The 21,416-nt window shown below is 50.5% G+C and overlaps 1 protein-coding gene and 1 long non-coding RNA gene across 4 annotated transcripts; one reads left to right on the top strand and one right to left on the bottom strand.

Annotated features, from left to right (window-relative positions):
• Window positions 1–1,212: 1,212 nt before the first annotated feature.
• LOC132342887 (uncharacterized) lies at window positions 1,213–14,726 on the bottom strand. 3 transcript variants are annotated; one of them, XR_009491473.1, is made up of 4 exons: window positions 14,648–14,726; window positions 14,207–14,293; window positions 12,295–12,386; window positions 1,213–6,622 (listed from the first exon to the last, which is right to left on the bottom strand). It is a non-coding gene; the product is annotated as an uncharacterized lncRNA (long non-coding RNA). The 3 variants fall into 3 exon arrangements; XR_009491475.1 differs by lacking the exon at window positions 14,207–14,293 and having other exon boundaries at window positions 14,348–14,648; XR_009491474.1 differs by having other exon boundaries at window positions 14,207–14,648.
• NLRP5 (NLR family pyrin domain containing 5) lies at window positions 6,361–21,156 on the top strand. The gene is given in 11 exon segments (NM_001007814.2): window positions 6,361–6,649; window positions 8,956–9,033; window positions 9,942–11,550; window positions 13,290–13,457; window positions 14,611–14,778; window positions 16,087–16,257; window positions 16,649–16,819; window positions 17,920–18,090; window positions 18,265–18,432; window positions 20,090–20,260; window positions 20,780–21,156. Coding segments are annotated over 11 exon segments (3,297 nt in total). The 3' UTR covers window positions 20,913–21,156.
• The last annotated feature ends 260 nt before the right edge of the window (window positions 21,157–21,416 follow it).

Raw genomic sequence — 21,416 nt, forward strand, 5'->3', positions numbered from 1 at the left:
CGGGAATCGGTTGCCTTGTCTGTGGGCCATTCTGAGTCTGGGATGGCGCAGTTAGTTCCAGGAGATGCTACGGAGCATGACCTGCAAACAGCCCCCTGGGAGATACTGAAGGTTGTGTGTCCAACAGAGATTAGTTCATGGAATTGGGGTCACCATGGTAAGGAACATTACAGCTCACGTCTAATCCTGGCTTCCAGATGTCTTTGAATATGTCCTGTTAACAGTGTCACAGACTCACCTACTGGGGTATTGCAAGAATTGAATTAAAAATGTGCATGAAAGCAATTAGAAAATGTTTCGAGTGTTTATTTATAAATAGACTTGCAAGTCAACTGTTACAAAGGAAGACATCTTGCTTTGAAAGAGGGTTCAGATCTAGAGAGCGTCCTACTGAGTGGAGTCAGTCAGGGAGAGAAGGAGAAAGATCATGTGACATCTCTTGTGTGTGGAACGAAAAGAGATAATACCGATGGACTGACTTACCAAACAGAGACTCACAGACTTAGAGGACGGACTTATGGTTGCCCTGGGGGCCGGGTGGGGGGAGGGACATGCACACACTGCTGTATCCAAAATGGATAACCAAGAAGACCCACTGACAGCACAGGGAACTCTGCTCAGTGTTAGGAGGCAGCCTGGGTGGGAGGGGAGTTTGGGGGAGAATGGATACATGTATATGTATGGCTGAGTCCTTTTGCTGTTCACCTGAAAATATCATAACGTTGTTAACTAGCTATACCCCATACAAAATAAAAAGCTTAAAGTTTCGGGGGAGAAACATCCCAGGAAGATAACATAGCAAGCAATGGAAAAGGGAAATTACCTCATGTTTAAGGAACTCTTTTTAAAAGGTGAAAGGTGGACCTCCCAGGTGGCTGGGTGGTAAAGAGTCCGCCTGCCGATCAGGAGACAGGGGTTCAATCCCTGGTCCATTAAGATTCCACGTGTTCGATGCACGATACTGGATGCTTGGGGCTAGTGCACTGGGACGACCCAGAGGGATGGTATGGGGAGGGAGGAGGAAGGAGGGTTCAGGGTGGGGAACACATGTATACCTGTGGCGGATTCATTTTGATATTTGGCAAAACTAATACAATTATGTAAAGTTTAAAAATAAAATAAAATTTAAAAAAAAGATCCCATGTGTTGTGCAGCAACTAAGCCAGTGAGCTGAAAACAACAACAAAAAAAGTGAAGTGTGACTCTCAACTTTTTAAAGGAGGTTAGTCCATTAATAGAGTAAAGCAAAGGGGATTTCTCTGTGACTTACACTAGGATGGGCCTGGGCCCAGACTGGGGGTCTAGAGAGTGGTCTCCTCAATTCTGCCTCCCCAGTTATCATCCTAGGGCCTTGAGAAGTTGTACAAGGTGCACGTGGCTTCCTGTGCAACCTCCTGGAGGGACTGCACTGCCCAGAACAGACTTTGCTCTGGTGTTTTCCAGCCACCCTGCTTGTAGGACCTCAGCTCCCCGAGCAGAGACTGAGCCCTGGGCTCTTGGCAGTGAAAGCGTGGAGTCCTACCCCTGGATCAGCTGGGAGTTCCCCAGACTATGGGCTTTTTGGGTTCTAGCCATCTAGCCCAGGACTCCCCTGGGGGCCCAGTGGGAAGGAATCCAACTGCAGTATAGGAGACGAGGGTTTAATCCCTGGGTGGGGAAGATCCTCTGGAGAAGGGAATGGCAACCTGCTCCAGTATCCTTGCCTGGAGAATGCCATGGACAGAGGAGCCTGGCAGGCTACAGTCCGTGGAGTTGGACACAAGGGAGCATAGTACAGCTAACTAGCACACAACTAGTTAAAAGTTAGGACAGCGTTTAGAACTCAAAGACCTCGAAAGCAGTCATATAGTCATTTTCTTTTTGTTAGCATGAGTTCATGTGCCCAACGCACAGGGAAGCGAAACAAACTGAAACGTCGCAGTTTGGAGCAGAGGAAGGTTTACTGCAGGGCCAGTCAATGGGACGAGTGGTCCATGCCCTAAAAAACCCTGAGGTCCCCAAAGGGTTTTGGCAAACCATTTTTAAAAGCTAGGTGGAAGATGATACTTTAAGTCAGAAAAACATGGTGTACTAATGCATATACCCCGATGCTGGGAAAGATTGAGGACAGGAGGAGAAGAGGGCAGCAGAGGATGAGAAGGTTGGACGGCATCACTGACTCAATGGTCATGAGTTTGAGTAAACTCTGGGAGTTGGTGATGGACAGGGAGGCCTGGCGTGCTGCAGCCCACGGGGTCACAAAGAGTCAGACATGACTGAGCAACTGAAGAACAACAACGCATATATATGGAATCTAGAAAAATGGTACAGGTGAGCCTATTTGCAGGGCAGGAATAGATGCAGACAAAGAACAGACTTGTGGACACAGCAGGGGTAGGAGGGGGTGGGAAGAACTGAGAGCTGCATGGACACTTATACCCTTTACCATGAGCACAACGAAGAACCAGTGGGAAGCTGCAGCATGATGCAGGGGTCAGCCAGTGCTGTGACAAAATATAAATGCACATGATTCTATAACATATATACATCAATAAGTAAATGTGGGAGAATAGCCAAGTCTTCCACATGTAATTCCAACCTAGCGACTAAACAATGCAACAGCCCGGCCCCATCCTGTCTTAAGTGAAATGAGTGTGGCCTGAGGCTCAGGGATTTTAAACGTTCCTCCAAGTGATTCCAAACTGCAGAGAAATTTGGGAATTACTGGGGTGGGACACATCACTACTGTGGTAAAGGTTTTGCAATATATGTGCATGAAATGAACACATTATATACCTTAAACCTACGCAGGGTTGATGATTCTCTTAATAAAGCTGGGGAAAAAAAGAAAGAAACACTTTGGGAGAGAACCATTCACGTGGAGACTCAAGGCACAAAATAGCTGGTCTTACTATTAACTGAGACGGGCATTTTTTTAATTTGTATTTTTTATACAATTTTCAAAGGTCCCACTTAATTTACAGTTATTACAAAACACTGGCTATAAATTCCCTGTGCTGTGCACAACATCCCTGTAACCCACCATCTGATATCCCCCCACCCCTGAATTGCCCCTCTGCACCTGCTGCTGGTAACCAGTGCCTTATTCTCCATGTGTGTCTGCCTCTCTTTTGTGACACTGATTAGTTTGTTGCCTCTTTGGATTCCAGACATCAGTGGTGAAATACAGTGTTTGTCTCTCTCTGTCTGACTTATTTCACTTTAGTACGTGTGATGCTTAGTGGCTCAGTCATATCTGACTCTGTGACTCAATGGACTGGAGCCCGCCAGGCTCCTCTGCCCATGGGATTCTCCAGGCAAGAATACTGAAGGGGGTTGCCATACCCTCCTCCAGGGGATCTTCCCGACCCAGGGATTAAACCCAGGTCTCCCACATTGCAGGCAGATTCTTTACTGTCTGAGCCACCAGGGAAGCCCAAGAATACCAGAGTGGGTAGCCTATCCCTTCTCCAGAGGAACTTCCTGACCCAGGAATTGAACCAGGGTCTCCAGGATTGCAGGCAGATCCTTTACCAGCTGAGCTACCAGGGAAGCCCTCACTTCAGCATACTACTCTCCAGTTCTAACCATGTTGCTGCACATGGCAAATTTTGCTCTTTTTTTCTGTCTGAGTAATTCTCCATTGTATAAACGCACCACATCTTTATCCACTCGTCTGTTGGTGGATACGGAGGTTGTTTGCATACCTTGGCTATTGCGGATGCTGCTGCTATGACCATAGAGGTGCAGGTATCTTTCCAAATGAGAGCTTCTATGGTTATCCAGATACATACCCAAGAGTGGACTTGTTGGGTCATATGGTAGTTTTATTTTTATGTACTTCTTCTTTTTTTCTCTTGCTCATTTTTTAAATTATGAAAGTACGATAACATATTTACAGGAGACTGGGGAAAAATAGAACAGAGTTACATATAGTTCCACTATACATTACAATTATGTTTAGGTAGATACATAAATATTTTTGAAGTTTCAATGTCAAAGGAGTTTTTAGAGAAACCTCCATAATGCTTGCCACAGTGACTGCACCAATTTACATTCAAATTACATCAAATTACATTCCTAGCCAACATTTCTTATTTGTGTTCTTTTTGATGATAGCTATTGTGACAGGTGTCGGGTGAGATCTCACTGTGGTTTTGATTTGCATCTCCTTTATTAGTGATGTTGAACACAGGTGCACTTTAGAACACTGGAGAAGATTTGTTTGATAACAAGCAGGTGCATATACCATGGGGCTTCCCAAGTGGTGCTAGTGGTAAAGAACCCGCCTGCCAATGCAGGAAACGCAGGAGACGTGGGTTTGATCCTTGGGTTGGGAGGATCCCCTGGGGGAGGGCCTAGCAACCCACTCCAGAGTTCTTGCCTGGAGAATCCCATGGACAGAGGAGCCTTGCAGGCTACAGTCTATGGGGTCGCAAAGAGTGAGACACGACTAAGGGACAGAGCACGTAAATACTATGAATTCACAGGAATCCAGATAAGAGGGTGTTACGGAGAAAGTCAACTGAACAAGCAACAGCAGCATCCTTAGAGAGTGGTCAGCAAATGCCAACCCACACACATACACCCACACCCCGTTGCTCTGGGCCAGCCAGGTGAGGGCTGTACTGACCCGCGGGTCTTCAGCACAGGTGAACTAAGGCCGACAGAACATCCTCACCTGACAGGTGGGAAGGGGCGGGGCAAGCAGGTGCAGAGAGCCGCTGCTCCCCGTCTACCCTGGGTATGCCCACGCGGAGCGTAGCAGCCAATAGACGGCAAGAACGTCACCACGCAGATCCCCCAAAGGCCCGTCATCACCGCTTGCCGGTGGGATCCTGTCCTAGAGGTGAGGAGTCAGGGTGGTGGGCGTTTCCTCCTGCCTTCTCCCTGGAATCTTTCTCTCCCTGTTTTTCTCCCTTCCTGGTTGGAACCTACTCGCTGAGCCCTATTCTCTGCTCCCAGTCTCTCCAGTTAGACTCATCAGAGCCCAGGGACCAAAGAAACCCTCAGAGAGAAGGAGGTATGTCCCATTGCTCTGCTTTGATGAAAAAGTCCACCCACAAAACACATCTGTTTGGCATATTTGGGTACATCTCTCAGCTCTTCCCAACCTCTAGGTCTGAAGTTGTTGTTTAGCCACTGAGTTTTATCTGACTCTTTGCAAACCCTATGGACTGTAGCCCACCAGGCTTCTCTGTCCATGGGATTCTCCAGACAAGACTACTGCAGTGGGTTGAGTTTCCTCTTCCAGGGGATCTTCCTGACCCAGAGATCAAACCTGGGTCTCCTGCATTGGCAGGCGGATTCTTTACCACTGCGCCACCTGGCAAGCCCCTCGGTCTAAAGTAGAGGATGAACTTGGGTTGCTCTGACTTGAACGTCAGGACCAACTGATGTGTGTCTGTGTCTTAAAGGAGTCTGGGGGTGTTACTCACCGTGGCTTACAGTCATCAAAGCGCTCTGCGACACCCTACAGTCCTGAGGGTGCTCTTTGTCACGGGAGGAAACCGAGTTACTGAGGGAAACGCCTTTGCCTGGGGCACCAAGACTCGGTATTCAAACGGGGTCTGATTTCAGGCCCTGTAATCCTAACAGCTTCTGTAGGATCACTCAAGACCCCCTTCTAGCAAATGAACTTATCTACAAAACGAACGCACGGACGTAGAAAACTGTTTTCTCCAGTTGCTGCCCGAGGGCTCTGAGTGGAAGCTAGTCTCTCGCTGCAGAGCAGGGGCTCAGGGCACTCAAGCGTCAGGAGCTGAGGCTCCCGGGCCCTGGAGCTCTGCTGCATGGGCTCAGCTGCCCTCGGCATGGGGGACCCTCCTGGGATCAAACCCGTGTCCCCGGCATTGGCGGGAAGACTCTTAGCCACTGTATTCCCAGGGAAGTCCTCAGAATACCTTTATACCAAAAGTCTTTACTGTGTGTGTGTGTAACTGGATGTTACGTTAACAAGTGCAACTGGAAAGAACTCATCTGAAAACCCTGTGACTGATTTTCAGTAAGTGACGGTAACCTATTGGCCAATTCCATTAAGCCTAGCCTGTTAGCCAGGACCACTCACTGGCAAGTGTTTTCAGTCTTCCTCTATGACCTCCCCCAGGGCTCAGCAGGTAAGGAATCTGCCTGCAATGCAGGAGACCCGGGTTCGATCTCTGGGTCGGAAAGATGCCCTGGAGGAGGGCATGGCAACCCACTCCAGTATTCTTGCCTGGAGAATCCCATGCACAGAGAAGCCTAGTGGTCTACAGTCCTTGGGGTCGCAAAGAGTCAGACACCACTGAGCAACTAACTCTTCACTCTTCTAACAGGTCCCATTGGCTTCGTTTACCAAAGACTACTTTTCCATTCCACCTGAGCTCTCAGCCTTGCATCAAGATGAGAGAAGCCAAAATAGCCCCCTTATCCAATTACGGACTGCAGTGGTGTTTCGAGCAGCTGGGCAAAGAGGAGTTCCAGACATTTAAGGCCCTCCTGAAGGAGCATGCGTCAGAATCAGCAGCGTGCTCCTTCCCGCTGGTCCAGGTGGACAGGGCTGATGCGGAGTCCCTCGCCTCCCTCCTGCATGAGCATTGCAGAGCATCTCTCGCCTGGAAGACATCCACTGACATCTTTGAAAAGATGAGCCTGTCGGCACTGTCTGAGATGGCAAGGGACGAGATGAAAAGTGAGTGAGATTGGGGCAGACCTCGGGGGTAGGGGAAATGGGGGGTGACCTCAAGTTCGCAGGGGATAGGGAAGGTACCGTTGGGGGTGGGAGGGTGTCCATCTCTACAGCGGGACTCTGAACTAGGAGAACTCACTCACTCACTGCTCAACCTCCCTCGCTGGAAACCCAAGTAATCTCCAGCCCATGAAACAATGAAGGAGAAGACAGGTCTGCCTGGTGGGCTGAAGGTAGCAGACGGCACGTGGAGTCAAAAGTGCCACGCCAGAGCTCTGGTGGCCCCACATGTGTGACTTCTGGCAAAGTCTCTCCTTCTCTACATCCGGGGGACAGTATTTGTGCTGCGTCTACGTGCTGTTGCCAAGGTCCAATAAGAAAGTGAATCTTCATCTTGTTTCTCCTCATTAATTTTCTGTCCGGAAGATCTGTCCTCCGGTGAGAGTAGGGTCCTAAAGCCCCCCACTGCTCTCTTGTCGCCGTCAATTCCCCTTTAACAGCGGCCAGCATCGGCCTCGTGCACTGAGGTGCTGCTTTGTTGGGTGCGTGTATCTTTGTAATTGTTACATCATCTTCTTGGATAGATCCCTCAGTCATTATGTAGTGGCCTTCCTTGTCTCTTGTGAATGTGCTTGGTCCTGTCTGACTCTTTGCAACCCCATGGACTTGTAGCCTGCCAGGTTCCTCTGTTCATCTTCCTGGAATTTTCCACCGTTTCCTCCTCCAGGGGCTCTTCCTGACCCAGGGATCAAAGCCAAGTCTCTCATGTCTCCTGCTTTGGCAGGTGGATTCTTTACCACTAGCTTCAGTTCAGTTCAGTCGCTCAGTCGTGTCCGACTCTGCAACCCCGTGAATCGCAGCACGCCAGGCCTCCCTGTCCATCACCATCTCCTTATTTTTAAAGACTATTTTATCTAATATGAGTATTGCTACTCCTGCTTCTTTTGACTTCCGTTTGCATGGAATATCTTTTTCCAGCCCTTCACTTTCAGTCTGTGTGTGTCCCTAGGTCTGAGGCATTTGGGTTTGTTTGTTTTTAAGAACAGTAACAGCTGTAGAAAGGGTGTCTCCCTTATTTCTTGCCTTAGATTTAGAGACTAAGGTTCAAGGAACTTCTCTAAGGATTGCCCTCCCTCAGAATGTTGGTACGCATATTCTAGCAATGTACTTACATCAAGTTCTGTGGTTATCTTAAGGTATTTCAAAGAAAGGTAGTAGGAAAAAAATAATAGCTCTCCTTTATCAGGAGGAATTCTCTCCTTCAACTGTGAACAAAAACTTAAGAGTCCCAAGTGTGAGCAGCCAGATTGGCTCTAAAGACTTACAGGTATTACACACCCAGATGTTGCTCATCTGTTGTGTCCATAAAGAGCTTGAACAGAAGCTCTTCCTTCTGAGAATCAAAAAAAAATCCCTGGATGGAAAACATGTTACTGTTATTCATAGGAAATTGTTGTTGTTGTTCAGCTGCTCAGTCATGTCTGAGTTTGCGACCCCATGGACTGCAGCACGCCAGGCCTCCCTGTCCATCACCAAGTCCTGGAGCTTACTCAAACTCATGTCCACTGAGCCAGTGATGCCATCCAACCTTCTCATCCTCTGTTGTCCCCTTCTCCTCCTGCCTTCAATCTTTCCCAGCATCAGGGTCTTTTCCAGTGAGTCAGCTCTTTGCATCAGGTGGCCAAAGTATTGGAGCTTCAGCATCAGTCATTCTAATGACTAGTCAGGGTTGATTTCCTTTACGATTGACTGGTTGGATCTCCTTGCAGTCCAAGGGCCTCTCGAGTATCTTCTCCAACACCACAGTTCAAAAGCATCAATTCTTCAGCACTCAGATCTGTTTATAGTCCAGATCTCACATCCATACATGACTACTGGAAAAACCATAGCTCTGACTGTAAGGACCTTAGCCAGCAAAGTGAAATCTCTGCTTTTTAATACACTGTCTAGGTTTGTAATAGCTTTCCTTCCAAGGAGCAAGGGTCTTGTAATTTCATGGCTGCAGTCACTGTCTGCAGTGATTTTGGAGCCCAGGATAATAAAATCTGTCACTGTAGGAAATGAAGGTTATAAAATCAAAATAAGAGTGGATGTTTAGTGATCAGTACCCCCAGCCGAGCCACCGTGTTGAGACTGTCACAGGCCCTGAGTCTCCATTTTCCTCGCTGCAGACGAATTGGGGAATAAACTGAGATGCTGAGACGAGTGTGGGTTCCCTTCAGTATTTTGGGCTGGAGATGTTTTCATCCCTGATGAGGGTAGCTGCCATGACGTTATTGAGACACGGTCTCAACTGTTCTTGATTGCAGAGTATCTACTGGCTGAAATATCAGAAGATTCTGCACCAACAAAGACTGACCAAGGTCCAAGCATGAAAGAAGTGCCAGGTTAGTTGGGGATCGCGGGGAGGGACGAAGTGGTGGAAACGGATGTGTGTGAATTATGCTGCTCTTAACATTTATATACAAGAATGTGATCATGCGAAAAAAAATTTTTTTTGATATGGATCATTTTTAAAGTCTGTATTGAACTTGTTGCAATATTGTTTCTGTTTTATATTTTTGTTTTTGTTGGCCCTGAGGCATGTGAGATTTTAGGCCCTTGACCAGGGGTCAAACCCACAACCCCTGAATTAGAAGGTGAAGTCTTGACCACTGCACCACCTTGGAAGTCCTGGTGGTGATATCTAAGATATTAGTGGGGCTTCCCAGGTGGCTCAGTAGTAAAGAATCTACCTGGCAATGCAGGAAACCCAGGTTTGATCCCGGGATCAGGAAGATGCCCTGGAGGAGGAAATGGCTACAGGGACTGTAGCCTGCCAGGCTCCTCAGTCCATGGGGATTCTCTAGGCAAGAATACTGGAGTGGGGTGTCATTTCCTCCCCCAGGGGATCTTCCCGACCCAGCGATTGAACCCTCATCTCCAGCGTCTTCTGCACTGTAGGCAGATTCTTTGCCACAAAGATACAGTGGCAAGCAGCAAAGTCTCTGGCACCGCCCATGGTGGGGACACAAACTTGTAAAGCGTCAGGTGTGACGTGCGGGAAAGAGGTCCAGTTAAAGGGACACAGCTCTATTTCCCAGGACATCCATCCGCTCTGAGGCAGTGATCTTAGGGACAGAGATCCTTATACGCACACTGCTAGGAAGAAAGGAAAGCGCCCCAGAGGCAGGCTGGCTGTCTTCGCAGCGACTAAGTCTGTGGTCTTTGTTTTGCGTCTTTGCTTGTTTCTCGCTAAAACTGTGACTCTCTTCACACCCAGTCCCATTCTTCCCCTCTCTTCCGTCCCATGCAGGCCCCAGAGAGGACCCACAGGACTCGCGGGACTACAGGATCCACGTGATGACGACATTCTCCACCAGGCTGGACACACCCCAGCGCTTTGAAGAATTTGCCTCCGAGTGTCCGGACGCGCACGCGCTATCCGGGGCATTTAACCCAGACTCCTCGGGGGGCTTCCGGCCTCTCACGGTGGTTCTGCACGGACCCCCGGGGGTTGGGAAGTCCTCGCTGGCCCGGAGGCTCCTACTGTTCTGGGCGCAAGGCGACCTCTACAAGGGCTTGTTCTCCTACGTCTTCCTTCTCCGCGCCAGAGACCTCCAGGGGTCCAGGGAGACCAGCTTTGCGGAGCTCATCTCCAAGGAGTGGCCGGACGCCCCGGTCCCGGTGGAGAAGGTCCTGTCCCAGCCTGAAAGGCTCTTGATTGTGGTAGATGGACTCGAAGAGCTGGAGCTCACCTTCAGAGACCAGGACTCCAGCCTCCTGGCTGACTGGGCGGAGAGGCAGCCCGCCCCCGTCCTGGCGCACAGCCTGCTGAAGAAAGTCCTGCTCCCCGAGTGCGCCCTCCTCCTCACCGTCCAGGACGCGGGATTGCAGAGGCTCCAAGCCCTGCTCCGGTCTCCCCGTTACCTATGGGTCGGGGGCCTCTCAGTGGAAAACAGGATGCAGTTGCTCCTCGGCGGCGGGAAGCACTGCCGTCGTAAGACATGCGCCTGGCACGCGGGGGCCGACCACCAGGAGGTGCTTGACAAGTGTCAGGTGCCCGTGGTGTGCGCCCTGGTCCGTGAGGCCCTCGAACTGCAGGGGGAGCCGGGGAAAGGCCTTCCCGTCCCCGGCCACACCCTCACGGGCTTGTACGCCACCTTCGTGTTCCAGCGGCTGGCTCCCAAAGATGCAGGCTGGCGCGCGCTGAGCGGGGAGGAACGCGGTGCCCTGAAGGGCTTGTGCCGGCTGGCAGCGGACGGCGTGTGGAACGCGAAGTTCGTGTTTGACGGCGACGACCTGGGCGTCCACGGGCTGCAGGGGCCCGAGCTCTCCGCCCTGCAGCAGGCGAGCATCCTTCTCCCTGACGGCCACTGCGGAAGGGGCCACGCATTCTCCCACCTCAGCCTCCAGGAGTTCTTTGCGGCCTTGTTCTACGTCCTGCGAGGCGTCGAGGGAGACGGGGAGGGCTACCCGCTGTTCCCCCAGAGCACAAAGAGTCTGACGGAGCTCAGGCATATTGACCTCAACGTTCAGCTGGTCCAGATGAAGAGATTCCTATTTGGCCTTGTGAGCAAGGAGGTGATGCGGGCCCTGGAAACCCTCCTAGGCTGTCCCGTCGCCCCCGTGGCTAAGCAGCAACTTCTGCACTGGATCTGCCTGCTGGGTCAGCACCCTGCTGCCGCCGCCTCCCCAGACTTGCTCGAGGCCTTCTACTGCCTTTTCGAGACACAGGACGACGAGTTCGTTCGCTTGGCCTTGAACGGCTTCCAAGAAGTGTGGCTGCAGTTGAACCGGCCAATGGACTTAACGGTGTCTTCCTTCTGTCTCCGGCGTTGCCAGCATTTACAGAAAGTTCGACTGGATGTCAGAGGGACCCCAAAGGATGAATTTGCTGAGGCATGGTTCGGGGCTCCCCAAGGGTGAGTGCCCCACCTCTGCCGTTCCCGTTCTTGTGTTTCTTTCCAACACAAGAGAGGTATAACTGAGCAAAATTGCACGTATGTAAGGTGTATGACTTGGTGTTTTGATGTACCTGAAATGATCACCATCAGGCTAGTCAGCACACCCATCGCCTCATATAGGTACCATTTTCTTTGTGTGTGAAAACACCTAAAGACTATCCCCCTGGGTGTGCATCACTGTGTTAACACATTAGAGCTCCAGAATGCACTCATCCTGATAGCTGCAACTTTGTACCCTTTGGCCAACATCTCCCAGTTCCCCACCCCAAGGCCAGGCAACCACCGCTCCACGCCCGGCTTCCGTGAATTTGACTGCTTTAGAATCTAAGTGAGACCGGGCACGTCTCTCCGTGACTGGCTTATTTCACTTGGCACAGTGTCCTCTAGCTGACCGCTGTTCTGGCCAATGGCAGTGCTTCCTTCTTTTTCAAGGCTGGATAATATTCCATTGTATGTGTGTACACCACATTTTCTCTTTGTACGTATTTATTTGTAGTTGGAGGATAATTGCTTCATAGTGTTGTGTTGGTCTCTGCCACACATCCACGTGAATCAGCCACAGGTATACATGTGTCCCCCGCTCTTGAACCTCCCTCCCTGCCACCCCATCCCAGCACTCTAGGTCATCACAGCACCGAGCTGAGCTCCCTGTGTCATATGGCAAATTCCCATCAGCTGTCTGTTTAACATATGATAATGTACCTGTCTCAAGGCTACTCTCTTGATTGATCCCAGCCTCTCCGTCCCCCGCTGTGTCCACAAGTCGGTTCTCTAGGTCTGTCTCTCTTCCTGCCCTGCAAGTAGATGCGTCAGTACCATCTTTCTAGATTCCATATATATGTGTTAATATGCAAAATTTATTTGTGTCTTTCTGACTTACTTCACTCTGTATATAATAGGCTCTAGGTTTATCTATGTCATTAGAACTGACTCAGTTTCTTTCCTTTTTGTGGCTGAGTATATCCCACTGAGTATATATGTAACACAACTTCTTCATCCACTCCGCTATCGGTGGACATCTAGGTTGCTCCCATGTCCTGGCTGTTGTAAACAGCGCTGCAGTGGACACTGGGGCACACACACCACAGTTTCTTTATCCACTGATGGACACTTAGGTTGTTTCTGTATCTTGACTGTTGTGAATAATGTACAAATACCTCTCTGGGACCCTGGTTCCAATTCTCTTGGACACATCCCCAAAAGTGGGATTTCTGGATCATATGGTAGAGGATGAGATGGCTGGATGGCATCACCGACTCAGTGGACATGAACTTGGGCAAACTCTGGGAAACAGTGTAGGACAGGGAAGGCTGGCGTGCTCCAGTCCATGGAGTCACAAAGAGTCGGACATGACTTGGCGACTGAGCAACAGCAAATGGTAGTTCTATTTTTAATTTTGGGGGGGACGTTCCATACCGTTTTCCATAGTGGCTACACTTTGACGTTCAAGAGGGAGCTAGAATTCAAGCACAAATCTTACTTAGAGCTGGCGGTATGCCCTGTGGGTACAGAAGTGTTCTGGAGGCAGTTTGGTTCTGACAACACTCCTCCAGACCATGAGATCAGATCCACTCAGAGCCTCTGAGACCCTCCCCCATCCTAACAGCCTGACTTCTCTCCTCGGGCATGGATGGGGCAGTTGCTCATGTCAGAATCCATCCTGTATGAACAAATGTTTGTTTCCTTCTCCGCAATAGGCTGAAGATCAAGACCCTTGATGAGCACTGGGAAGACCTCTGCTCCGTGCTCAGCACGCACCCAAACCTACGACAACTCGACCTGAGTGGCAGCGTCTTGAGCAAGGAGGCCATGAAAACCCTGTGTGTCAAGCTGCGGCAGCCAGCCTGTAAAATACAGAATCTGATGTGAGGCTTCCCAGACCCCGTACATCCCTTTGTGTGGCTGTGTCATGGCTCTCCTCTCCTACCTACTGATCTATAGAGTGTATTTGCAGGGAATAAGGGCTGTGGAAGGTGTAGCAACCAAGTTCCCAAAAGTATAGGTGGGGAATGACTAAGGATCTTGTGAAGGGATTACTAAGGTGGGTTCATTTACTCAGGGTTTTGAAGGATGCATAGGAGTTGCTTAGTTGGAGCAGGAAGTGAGGAAGGTTCATTTCAGTACTGTGTTCATTGATACCATAAATTTACGTTGTCTGATGAATCATGTGTCAGTACCTCATCAATGTTATATACAAAGCACTTTAGATGTCATATGTATAACTACATATGTGTCTATACATATGTGTAATATTTATACACATAATGATTCACACATTGATAATGAAGAAGCATCAGTAAGGTTGCTTTATGGATTCCTGGGTAGGAAAGATCCCCTGGAGAAGGAAATGGCAACCCACTCCAGTATTCTTGCCTGGAGAATCCCATGCACAGAGGAGCCTGGTGGGCTACAGTCCATAGAGTCACAAAGAGTCAGACACAACTTTGCGACTAAGCCGCAACAACAACGCGGTAGCCCTGCCTGGACACTGATGAATGAATCATTACAAACTTTTACGGCATCCACATTACGGTCATAATCATAATACAATATTATATTGTACATAATACAATAAACATAATACAACATTGCTATATTTAAGAAAAACACTTACCTTTAATGATTGGCTGACAGGCTGTTTCTCTGGTTATAAGAGAGAAGAGCCTTCTGTACACTAATGTAATTCTTTGAAAGCAAAGTTCTAAAATAGTAAGAAAACAAACACATCATTGATTTTATGCTGAATACCACTCACCTCATTCCTGTGTAGGGATAGGCGATCCACATCAATGCCAGTTTTGCATACGATGGTCTACATGTGTGTTTTTATATTTATTGAAAAAAACCCCACATACACGAGAACTCGTATAGTTTAAACCCGTGTTGTTTGAGGAGCAACTGTAACTGCAAATAATGAAAGATCAGAGTCGAAATGGGAACAGAGTGAGAAGGAAAGATGAGGGTACAACGAAACCTCTCCCGGTGGTCCTAACTCACGTTCCCTTTTCCCGTCTGTAGATTTAAAGGGGCCCGGGTTGCCCCTGGTCTCCGTCACCTCTGGATGACTCTGATTATCAACCGGAACATCACGCGCCTGGACCTGACGGGCTGCCGCCTGAGAGAGGAGGACGTGCGGACGGCGTGCGAGGCCCTCAGGCACCCACAGTGTGCGCTGGAGTCTCTGAGGCGAGTCGCGCTGGGGATGCTTTCTGCTGCTTGGATTTCAGGGCGTCACTGCTTTTACTCTTTATTTTGAAATAAGCTTTCGCAGAAAGCTGCCGAGGTCGTACAAAGGCTTGGGAGTCTGGGGCTGGTTGGCCAGGATGAGTGCATGGCCGTGTGTATGTAATAAACGCCGCCAAACCGGACACCGAGAGAGGGCGCAGATGGTGTCACGCGTACGTCACAATAAACGTGACTTCCGGGGCCTCCCCCGGTGGTGCCGCAGCTAAGACTGTGTGCTCGCAATGCAGGGCGCCCAGGTTCGATCCCTGGCCAGGGAACGAGACGCCGCGAGCCGCCACTAAAAACCCAGTGTGCCTGCAGCACACGGAACTCTGCTCAGGGTTCTGCGGCAGCCTGGACAGGAGCGGGGTTTGGGGCAGAGTCGGACTGACTGAGCCACACACACACACACCCCACACACACGCACCCACGCAGGCCCACACACACCCCACACCCACACACACCCACACACACACACCCACGCAGGCCCACACACACCCCACACCCACGCAGGCCCACACACACCCCACACCCACACACAGACACACCCCATTTGGTGATACAGGGGTGTGCAGTTAGTGTAGTCATTCACCATTCCAGGGACATCTCAGTCGCTGCCAGTTTGTGATTTCCTGGGGGTGTGTTTTGCCATTTAGATTCTCTGGGACTAAAAACCAGGACTACTCGGTGCTTTGGCTGTATTTTGAGAGAGAGAAACATGAGGTCTGTTCAGCTTTATTGACTAACATACCTCAATCCTGTATTATAAACATCAAAATTGCTGAAAGAATACATTTTAATGATTTCCTACCAAAAAAAAAAAAATGATACTGTGTGACGTGATAGAGATGATAGCTAATGCTACTGAGGCAGTCATACCGCAATATATCAATGTATCAAGTCAGCAGGCTGACACCTGAACTTACACAACGGTATAGGTCAGGTAAACGTACAAAATGTCGGCTGGCGGTCATTGCTATGAATAAAGTAATACGGGGACGAGAAGACGGGGCAGAGGAGGGCGGGCAGGCGTGGTTGGGAAGGTGGTGAGACTGACTTACTCAGACAAGGTTGCATCCCAGAGGGTGAATGGAAAACTGAACCACAAAAAGATCTGAGACTGCGAACAGGCACAGCAAATGCTGGGACCCTCAGGCCAAAGCAGAGAACGCCCAGGAGCCAGCCAAAGGGACAGGGCGGCTGATGGGGGCAAGGTGGGCTGCTGCTGGGGAGAGCTGAGGACGTGCTCCACGTTGCCTGTCTCTGCAGGTTGGATCGCTGTGGATTAACCCCAGCCTCTTGTCGGGAGATCTCCCAAGTGCTTGCTACGTCCGGCAGCCTGAAATCCCTCAGCCTCACGGGAAATAAGGTGGTGGACCAGGGTGTGAAGTCTCTCTGTGACGCCTTGAAGGTCACACCCTGCACCCTGCAGAAGCTAATGTGAGCGGTACTCCTGTTCACGAGTCCTATCTTCCCTTGTGATCGTCCCTGTCACAGCGGGTGGAGGAAAGGGAGGGGAACTGACTGATGCATAAGCTGAGGGTTAGAACAGGGAGGGAGGGCCTCCTGCAGGGAGCCCTTTGAGGAAGTTTATTTCTGTTTAGTCGCTAAGTCCTGTCTGACTCTTTTGTGACCCCATAGATGGTAGCCTGCCAGGCTCCTCTGTCCATGGAATTCTCCAGGGAAGGATACTGGAGGGGGTTGCCGTGCCCTCCTCCAGGAGATCCTCCTGACCCAGGGATGGAACCCGCGTCTGCGGTGTCTCCTGCGCTGGCAGGCGGGTTCTTCACCGACTGAGCTGTCATCTCCGTTCTGGCCTCTCTCCTTGCAGCCTGGGGAGCTGCGGGCTCACAGCCGCCACCTGCCAAGACCTGGCCTCTGCTCTCATCGAGAACCAGGGCTTGACACACCTGTCCCTGTCGGGCGATGAACTGGGGAGCAAAGGGATGAGCCTGCTGTGTCGGGCCGTGAAGCTCTCCAGCTGTGGTCTGCAGAAGCTGGCGTGAGTCCACCCCGTGGCCCCCAGAGCATCTGTAGCTCTATTACAGCGAGTGCAGAGCAGTGGGGAAATGGTCAGGACGAGGGGACCTCGGAAGTGCCATGTCCTGCCCTCTCCTGATAGCTTCTACCCTGGAAAATCCCACCTCTGCCTCTGTGTTTCAAGCCGGAAGTCCTCATTCATCCACATACAGCCACGTCTCATTACTCCCGGCAGTCCTGTTCTGTAAATTTGCCGTGAGTACGGGACAGGTGGACGCAGGATGAGTGACTCTCCAGGGAAAGACTCCCACAGTTCCTGGGCACCTCTGGTCACAGCGTTTTCTTAAAATTTCTTTTATTGAAGTATGGTTGATTTAGCATGTTGTGTTAATTTCTGCTAATTGCACAGGTGACTCAACTCTTTTTCAAAACGCTTTTCCATTGTGGCTCGCCACAGGATGTTGAATGCGCTTCCTGTGCTCTGCAGTAGGACCCTGATGTTTACCCATCCTGTCTGTAGGAGCTCACGTCTGGTGACCCAGACTCCCCATTCTTCCCCTCGCCCGACACCCCTGCCCCTTGGCCACCACCAGTCTGTGAGTCTGTTTCTGTTTAAGAGAAAAGTTCATCTGTGGTGTTATTTTCTCCAACCGATCAATACCTAACCTTGTTTTATGTGTTTCTGTTTACAGACACCTTATGTAATACATATTATTGAATCATTAACATTGAACTCGGGCTTCCCTGGGGGCTCAGTGGTAAAGAATCCGCCTGCCAATGCAGGGGATTCCTCCCTGGGAGGGGAAGATCCCCTGGAGGAGGACATAGCAACCCACTCCAGTATTCTTGCCTGGAGAATCCCATGGACAGAGGAGCCTGGTGGGCTACGGTCTATGCGGTCGCACAAGAGTCGCAAACAACTGAGCGACTCAACAACAAACGTGGAGCTCGCAACCAACAGCACTGTACTCGAGCCCGCAGGAAGCTTGTGGAACACGCCCATTTTCTCTAAGGCGCCTTCCAGCCTCTGTAGCCTCGGGCTGTCCCTGGGGGCCATCTGAAAGGCTGAGGTCACTCTGAGGAGCACACCTGAGCTTCCTCTTCTCTGTGTGTGCCCCGCAGACTAAACGCATGCAGCCTGGATGTGGCTGGCTGTGGCTTCCTCGCCTTTGCACTCATGGGCAACAGGCATCTGACGCACCTGAGCCTCAGCATGAACCCCCTGGAAGATCCCGGGATGAACCTTCTGTGCGAGGTCATGATGGAGCCGTCCTGCCCTCTCCGGGACCTGGAGTAAGTTTCCCCGCTTGTCGGAGATCAAGTCTACCACACGGTTTAGCCGGCCGAAAGAGAGGGCACCGCGAGTTAGTTCTAGGGTCCGTCTCCGCGTCCCCGTCTGGCTCTCTCTCTCCCCCACCTCCAGCTCTCCCTCGCTCTCCGTCCCCTCCCACCTCCCGCCTATCGCAGTTTGGTGAACTGCCGCCTCACCGCCTCGTGCTGCAAGAGTCTGTCCAACGTGATCACGAGGAGTCCGCGCCTGAGAAGCCTGGATCTGGCCGCCAACGCCCTGGGTGATGAGGGGATTGCGGCGCTGTGCGAGGGACTGAAGCAGAAGAACACCCTGACGAGACTCGGGTAGGGTCTTGGGACCACCTCCCAGAGGGCTGGGCGCAGGGGGAGGGGAACGCAGACGTGACGCCGCTCCCACAAAGAGCAGGTTCTGTTCACCATCCCATCGAATGGAGCCCAACCTCGGCAGGGGAGCAGACCGAGGCGTCCAGTCCGACTGGACACCTGTATATGCATGAATGAAATACAAATGCTGGAGAACGTGGTCCGGAGGTGGTGAGAACTAAGTAGATAAATGTTTGCTGGACACAGTGCCAAACGGTGGAGGTGCACAGACCTGGCATTGCCCGTCTAGTGAGAAGGATGGATCAAAAAGCAGATGATCAAACGGTGGAGGTGCACAGACCCTGGCATTGCCCATCTAGTGAGAAGGATGGGTCAAAAAGCAGATGATCAAACGGTGGAGGTGCACAGACCCTAGCATTGCCCGTCTAGTGAGAAGGATGGATCAAAAAGCAGATGATGACGCGGGTGGAGCTCAAACTCTCGAAAGCACCAGAATCACCCCGGAGGCTTCTCAGAACACTGCCAGTACATACGGTGGAGTGCTATGCAGCCCTGAAAGGGGAAGAGCTAAAGCCATTTGCAGCAACAGGGATGGGCCTAGAGATGATCACACTGAGTGAAGTAAGTTGGGCAGAGAAGGACAATATCATATGATATCACTTAACTGTGGGATCTCAAGAAATGACACAAATGAACTTACTTATGAAACAGAAACAGACTCACGACATAGATAGAAAACAAACTGATGGTTACCAAGGGGGAAGAGGGTGGTGTGAGAGGGATAAACTAGGAGGTTGGAACTAACATACACAAAATACCGTGTATGAAAATAATCAACGAGGACCTACCGTAGAGCACAGGGAACTCTACTCAACATTCTGTAATAACCTACGTGGGAAAAGAATCTGAAAAATGGTGGATTTATGTGTGGTGTCACCGAATCACTTTGCTGCACACCTGAAACCAATACACTATAAATCAACTACACTCTCATAAAGTTTTTAACAAAGAAGACCGCTCCACTGGCAACCACTGGTTTGTTCTCAGTATCTGTGACTCTGTTCCTACTTTCTTCATTCATTTCACTTTTTAGATTCCACATTTAAGTGAAAACATGCAGCGTTTGTCTTTCTCTAGCTTCCTTTACCGCGCATAACACCCTCCATCTTGTTGCAAATGGCAAGGTTTTTGTTCTTTTTCATGGCTGAATAGTATTCCACTGTACTGTTAAAATTGCAGTAGGGCGGTTCCCTAGGGGTTCAGCGGTTCGGACTCTGCACTTCCAATGCAGGGCCATGGGCTCGATCTCTGGTTGGAGAACTAAGATCCCGCATGCCACATGGCACAGCCAAATAACGATGATAATAAGAGATATCTCCTTAAAATAAAATTTTTTAAAATGTTGTACAGGCAAGAATAGCAGAGTGGGTTACCATTCCCTTCTCCAGGGGATCTTCGCAACCCAGGGATCGAACCAGGGTCTCCTGCATTAGCAAGTGGGTTCTTTACCATCTGAGCACACCAGGGGAGCCCAAATAATGATAATAAATAAAAGAGACAGCTATCTAAAATAAGAAAGACTGTAGTGGAAGTCAAATACAGGTTGGAGGGAGGCTCCCAGATGGCGGGGTCTTTCTTGGCTGTGCTGACCCTGCAGGCTGGAGGCGTGTGGACTGACCTCTGAAGGCTGCAAGGCCCTGTCTGCCGCCCTCACCTGCAGCCGCCACCTGGCCAGCCTGAACCTGATGCGCAACGACCTCGGCCCCAGAGGAATGACGACGCTGTGTTCTGCCTTCATGCATCCCACCTCTAATCTACAGACCATCGGGTGAGCCCCCAGAGATGGCTTCTGAAATGCAAACAGACAAAATGTTTGTATCTTCCAAAAAACCACAAGGAGAATTACTGCAGGATCCAGCCAAACCACTTGTGGTCTTAGTGGTAGTTTGGTCGCTAAGTTGTGTCTGACTCTATTGTGAGCCCCCTGGACTGTAGCCCGCCAGGCTTCTCTGTCCATGGGGATTCTCCAGGCAAGAACACTGGAGTGGGTTGTTATTTCCTTCTCCAGGGGATCTTCCAGACCCAGGGATGGAACTCGGGTCTCCTGTGTTGCAGGCAGATTCTTTACTATCTGAGCTACCTTGGAAGCCCTAAAAGATACAGAATTTGATTTTTTAAAAAGGGTGGGGGGCTGAGTTTTATTCAAGGAGGAAGGCGCTGTCTGTCTGCAACAGCGCAAGAAGAGGTTTCAGACCCTTGGGCGGGGTGTCCGGGAGTCCTGGGGAAGGGAGAGGCATCAGAAGCAAATTCCCAGAGTAAGGAAGCCCCTTTCTGGCCCCCTTCCCAGGCTGTGGAAAGAGCAATACCCGGCCCGAGTAAGAAGGCTGCTGGAGCAGGTGCAGAGACTGAAGCCCCACGTGGTCATCAGTGACGCCTGGTACACGGAGGAGGAGGAGGACGGGCCCTGCTGGAGAATCTGAAGAACCTGAGAACCGCCCCGCCCACCCCCGCTCTGATTCGGGACCCTTCAGGAGACGGATGACGATTCCTGATCCTCACAAAGTCTCACTGGTGGTGGCTCCTGAGTATCCACTTCAGTTCGGTTGTCGGTGTCTGCCTCTGACGACGGCGTGTGCCCTTCATGTCCTGGGACTTCAGTTCTCTGTGAAGCGTCTGTCCTACCTGAACACACAGGGAGGACTGAATAAACACAGCATTTGGAAGAAGCATCCAGTGCCTCCTTGATCGGTGGGGGTGTGACTCCTGAGCAGACGAGGGAGGCCTTGGGTCTTTAAAAAAGTCACAACTCTGTTGATGTTTTTTCAACAAAAAATTTTTAAGTGCATATCTGAATTTCAAAGGAGGATGTGACTATCACTGAACATCAGAAGTATGAACACAATGTTGAATTTATCGCTTAGTGTAGTAAAGAACTGGTCTGCCAGAGTCTCCTCCTCAAAGCAACCACGAGGTAGGTAATATTT

Source organism: Bos taurus, chromosome 18, assembly GCF_002263795.3.
Source record: "Bos taurus isolate L1 Dominette 01449 registration number 42190680 breed Hereford chromosome 18, ARS-UCD2.0, whole genome shotgun sequence".
In the NCBI taxonomy this organism is placed as follows: Eukaryota; Metazoa; Chordata; class Mammalia; order Artiodactyla; family Bovidae; genus Bos; species Bos taurus.